The following is a 5,439-nucleotide window of genomic DNA, read 5'->3' on the forward strand; positions in this document are numbered from 1 at the left end:
GCGCCAAAGCAACAGCAGCCATTGAAATTAAAAATAACATGAAGCCACGATGAAGGCCAACGGTTGTCAGCCGCGAGTTCAGCCGTCCTGCACAACGCTTCTGCTCGTGCATCGATGCAGCGATGCTAAGATTTGGCGCTGCGCTCGATCTGTGGACCGTGCCGCGCCTCGGGGCCCGCAGCGAATCGCTCGGGAAACGCCATCGGTCGAAGGCGACCAACTTAGCTCGCGTCGGGGCAGCCCATGGATGATGAGAACGGCCATTGACGGTGAACGGCGGTCGATGGGGGGCCAACCTCGTACCAGGGGTCGAGCTGGCAGCGAGAGTGGGAGGTGACATCCCCTCGATTGTCCTTCTCGACTGGCCCGGCAAGGACTGCGCTGCCAGCTCGGAACATGCGTTCCGCGGTCAGCGCCGTGGCATTCGCGACGCTCGCGCCTCTCGGAGTCGATGAGGTGATCTCGATCAAATCGACTCGAGCCGGAAAGCTGCCGCGAACGCATCTGATCGCCCTCATGACGAACGATTCCCGACGCTCTGTGGCTCGAATTTGACTCAAAATCGGGTCAGGGGAAGCTGCCGCGCCTCGTCCCACCCCCTGAAGCGGTCCGTTTGCATCGCCTCACAATCGTCCGGATGTCGCGTCTTCGCATGTGCCTCGTCCATATGTTTGCGGACCTCAAAGCTGCTGGGATCGTTGCACATCGCTGCATATTCGCGGAGCGCGGGATGTCCAACCAGTTGACGAAGCATCGGCAGCTGACGAATGCGCTCGGATAGCTTCACGTTGTCGTCATGTTATTTTTAATTTCAATGGCCACCATTGCTCTGGCGTCCGTGATTTTTCTCGCCGGCCTGGGGCGCCGCGCGCCGCCGTCAGACACCTCAGAAATAAAAAGTTACGTCCGTCAGTACTCCCGGAATCCGAGATAACATACGGGGTACGTCCGAGCTACTTATATGCACTAGAGGACGTGGCTAGGCTTAGATTCGTTATAGCGCGCGCGCGCATGCGTGACAAGTACCCTTTAAGTACACTTTGGGTATTTGAAACCCTCCGGACCCACCCACCCCCCGCCCGTCATGTCGTCGGACCGCCACTTTACGTCGCTAGGCGCCTACGATCGTGGCGCGATGATGAATTCTGGAGAAACAGTGGACGACGGTGGTGGCCTGACACTATCCTCCATGGTGAAAGAAATTCAAGGTCTCAAGGACAAGTTCAAGCGTGAAGACGCGGATTCACGTGCCGTTCTCTTAGATCTGCACGATCGCACAGCGCTTAATCCCCTCGCAGCTTCACCTTTCGCGGATTTAGAAAAAGCCACTGTACTTCAAGAATGTCGTGTGTTCTCGGACTCTAAAGTAGTAACCGACTCACCGCGGAAATGCTCCCAGCTCATCACCAAATTGCTGCATATTGTGACCCAGGGTGACGCCATGTCTTCATCCGAAGTTACAGAGGTCTTCTTTGGTGTTACAAAGCTCTTCCAGTCTAGTGATGCATCCTTGCGAAGAATGGTCTATTTTTTTATCAAGGAGGTGATGCCCGCGTGGGTTGCCTGCGTGGGTCATTAAAGATTCGTAGGTCGCTGAAACGTGTAATCCTGATGATGTTATCATCGTGACTTCTTCGTTGACCAAAGACATGAATTCCAAAGAGGATTTATTCCGTGCGAATTCAATTCGTGTCCTTGCCAAAATGTGCGTGATCGAAATTTTGCTTCGATGCTTTGATTTTATCAAGGTTTGTACCAGGATTGATGCAACTATGCTTGGTGCGATTGAGCGATATGTCAAGCAAGCGATTGTTGACAAGAATTGCATGGTTGCCTCTTCCGCCCTGGTTGCTGGTAAATAAACTGTGTTTGGGACTAATTCTTTTGAGAATGTATTCAGGTGCACATCTAATGAAAGGATCGCCAGACGTTGTGAGGAGATGGGTGAACGAGGTGCAGGAAGCCTTACATTCTCCTTCAGAAATGGTGCAGTTTCACGCTCTATCCTTACTCTATGACATAAAGCAACACGATCGTCTTGCGATCTCAAAGATGGTTGCGCAATTGACTCGAGGAACGATTTCAAGCCCATTAGCGACATGCCTTCTCATTCGGTACATTACTACTATCGTGCGAGGATCCGATGGTAATGTACTCTCGAGTGCGACTGGACGGGCTGCTTATCAATTTCTTGAGTTGTCACTCCGGCATCGCTCAGAGGCTGTCATCTACGAGGCAGCGAAAGCACTGTGTTCGCTACCAGGCACCGAAGACCGTGATATCGGCCCAGCAATTGCGGTGCTGCAGCTTTTCCTTTCCTCTCCGAAGCCTACACTTCGGCTTGCAGCCATGCGAGCGCTCTCCAGTGTTGCGATATTTAAGCCAGCTGCGGTCATTAAGTGCAACGACGATATGGAATCCCTGATAGCTGACGGTAATCGCTCTATTGCAACATTTGCAATAACAACATTGCTCAAGACCGGCTCTGAATCATCTGTTGACCGACTAATGAAACAAATATCATCATTCATGAATGAAATTGCTGATGAGTTCAAGATTGTTGTTGTTACCGCTATCCGTGAGCTTTGTCTGAAATACCCTCTCAAGCATCGCGTCCTTGTCGGTTTTCTTGCTAATTTTTTACGTGAAGAGGGTGGCTTCGACTTCAAAAAGTCCATCGTCGATGCCATTGTTGCCCTGATGTGTGCCATTCCGGAGACGAAAGAGTCATCGTTGTTTCATCTCTGCGAATTCATCGAAGACTGTGAGTTCACCGCACTGTCAACACAAATATTGCACCTCGTTGGGATCCTAGGACCAACAACAGTAGCACCGGCACGTTACATCCGATTTGTGTACAATCGCGTGATCCTCGAAAATGCAACCGTGCGTGCAGCTGCAGTCACAGCGCTCACAAAATTCGCTGCGCAACTACCGGCGCTACGGGTATCAGTGTCAGTACTCTTGCGACGTTCGCTGCGCGATGAAGATGATGAGGTCCGAGATCGTGCAACCTTCGCGCTGCGCTTGCTCGGTGATTACTCAGTAGTATCTCTTGCTGAAAATGACATTGATGCAGAAACTGCTCTATCACCTCTCGGCAATGAGGGAGATACCCTCCCGGAGATTCGATTGCTGGTAGAGCCACTACCAGTACCATTTACACGCCTAGCGCGGTCACTGAAAAAGTTCGAAATGGCTCAAGACCAAGAAAATGCTGATCTTGTTCTCAACTTTGAGACTCTACCTCATGTAGAGGACCACAGCCCACCCACTCAATTGCAGGCACTTAATAATTTTGATGGTTAAGAATCATTTACACCTTGTCCTAGGCGACGGCCCAATCCTCTGTCTGCCCAAACGGTGCCCTTTTGGACGATTCGGCAGTTGAACTGTATAAAATTCCAGAACTTGCCGCGCTGGGCACCGTTTTTCGGTCCACGCTTCCGCTCGAGTTGACTGAATCAGAGACGGAATATGTTGTGTCGTGTGTGAAGCACGTGATGGATGAGCACATAGTCCTAGAATTTGCCATAACAAATACTATTGCCGACCAGCTACTAGTAGACACTAGTCGGCCCGCGGCGTGGACTGCCTCCTTTATTGCACGATTCATCTGCATAGGTGTCAAGCTTGAGCCTGTAGAACCCATTGAGACCTACAGCATTGTATCCTCCGTGGGCGCACCGTCTCTGCATTGTGGTTTGCACTTGTGTCCATGTCATGTTCATGTATGACAGCATTTCCAAAATTCTAGGTGCAACGGCTCGATCTTGGATTGTTTTGCGTTGTTGCCCTGGATCTAGGATGGGGGCCGCCGCCCATTTCATGGCCGAGCTCAAGTTCCGTGTTGTTGAGGTTGATCCTGGAACAGGCGAGATAGAAGGTGACGAAGAAGGTTTTCACGAGGAGTATCCTTTGGAGGATGTCGAAATTTCAACAACTGATTTTATGGCGAAGGTTTGATCAAACCCTGAGAATGTCATCGTCATACCGTGTGTCATTGTCAGGCCAGTATCGGTGAATTTCGTCAAGTCTGGGAATCTATTGATAAGACTCAAGAAGTGCTCCAAAAGTTTTCGCTGCAGTTCAAAGATATGAAAGTAGCAATTGCAGCTGTAATTGCTTGCCTCGGAATGCGGTGAGTCTACTGTCTAGTATGTTGCCCGCTCTTTGCGAACTTGTTCTTCTGCTCCAGGCCAGAGGATCATACAAACGATGTGGATGACGCAAGTTTAGGGAAACCGCACATGCTTCATCTTTCAGGGACATTTGCAGGAAATATCTGTATCTTGGTGCGAGCGCAGCTGCATATAGAGGAAAGATTGGGGTGTATTTTAAAGATAGCAGTGCGGTCTTCTGACATCGAGATTTCTCAGCTCATTGCTGATTGTATCAAATAAACCTTGCGTCCACGCATTTTTAGTGATGGTCCAATTTCACCAATCATTTGCCCTACAAATGCTACAAACGCCAGCAGAAGTGCAATCAATGCACCCGAGCAGTTTCCCTGAACCAATAACGCAAGTGTTGAGCACCAAGTATTGGGCGCTGACTTTGCATCTGGCCCGCTGAACCCGCTGCCCTCCAATTGCACCGTATACGGTGCGAGGGGGGAGAGCCGAACGCGGAGATGTTGGCAATTTCAACTACTGGCCTCCCCGGAACCCCTTACTTCTTGCCGCATACGAAGAATACCTTCAGCAGAAATTTCCCGCGACCCCATCAGCAAAAAAGCCGATGCGCCAAAGTTGCGCATGCTGCTATGGCGCGGGCCACTCAAGCCGTCCGAGCCTCGACAACTGGCCTCGTGCCAGAGGACTTTACGAGCGCGGGAAATTCGACGCGTTCTAGTTTGGGGGGCGCCCGGCCCCCCGGCGCCTGAGTAAAGCCCCCAGCCACCGACCCAAAGTTATCGGGGGCGTTTCGGGTTCCCTGGGGCCCCGTCCGGCGAAGGGGGGGGTGGACACGAGAAACCCAACGAAGCTGAGTTTGCGACTTGCCCCCAACTTGCCCCTCCTCTTAGTCGCCCTTAACTTAGTAAGAGCCCAGGGTCTGGCGCCATCTCTGTCCAGGGAGCCCCCGGGGGGGGGGGGGGTTCTGGGCGAGGTTATGCCGCCGGCGGCGGCCGCGATACCGCGGGGCCTACTAGAACAAACTAGAGCGGTTCTAGTTCCAGTATACGGCTCCGGGTGCCCTCAGGAGGGAGATTCCGAGTCACCTGTATCTATAAGACTTAAAACTGGATTGGAGCACGTCTATATCACAAAAGCAAGTGGCCGATGTCGCTGCCATCACCGAGAAAATCTAATAACTTTTTCCGCGCGCGGCCGCCCCGCGCGCGCTTTGGCAGGCCCCCCCGCGGCGGCGTCCCGGACACTTCCACCGAGGCGATTTCCAAACGACGGCGGGGGGCGCGAGAAACGAGCGGTCGACGGT

General features: G+C 52.2%; 1 protein-coding gene across 1 annotated transcript; it reads left to right on the forward strand.

The window, feature by feature from the left end:
- Nucleotides 1-1,097: 1,097 nt before the first annotated feature.
- AURANDRAFT_37193 (hypothetical protein) lies at nt 1,098-4,904 on the forward strand (the record flags this gene model as incomplete). Its single annotated transcript, XM_009037764.1, has 9 exons — nt 1,098-1,247; nt 1,299-1,543; nt 1,590-1,854; nt 1,901-3,285; nt 3,333-3,573; nt 3,625-3,702; nt 3,758-3,960; nt 4,011-4,141; nt 4,199-4,904. The coding sequence occupies 9 exons, from the start codon at nt 1,136-1,138 to the stop codon at nt 4,401-4,403; spliced, it is 2,865 nt and encodes a 954-aa protein (XP_009036012.1).
- Nucleotides 4,905-5,439: the final 535 nt, after the last annotated feature.

This window comes from Aureococcus anophagefferens (genome assembly GCF_000186865.1).
Source record: "Aureococcus anophagefferens unplaced genomic scaffold AURANscaffold_7, whole genome shotgun sequence".
Lineage (NCBI taxonomy): Eukaryota > Pelagophyceae > Pelagomonadales > Pelagomonadaceae > Aureococcus > Aureococcus anophagefferens.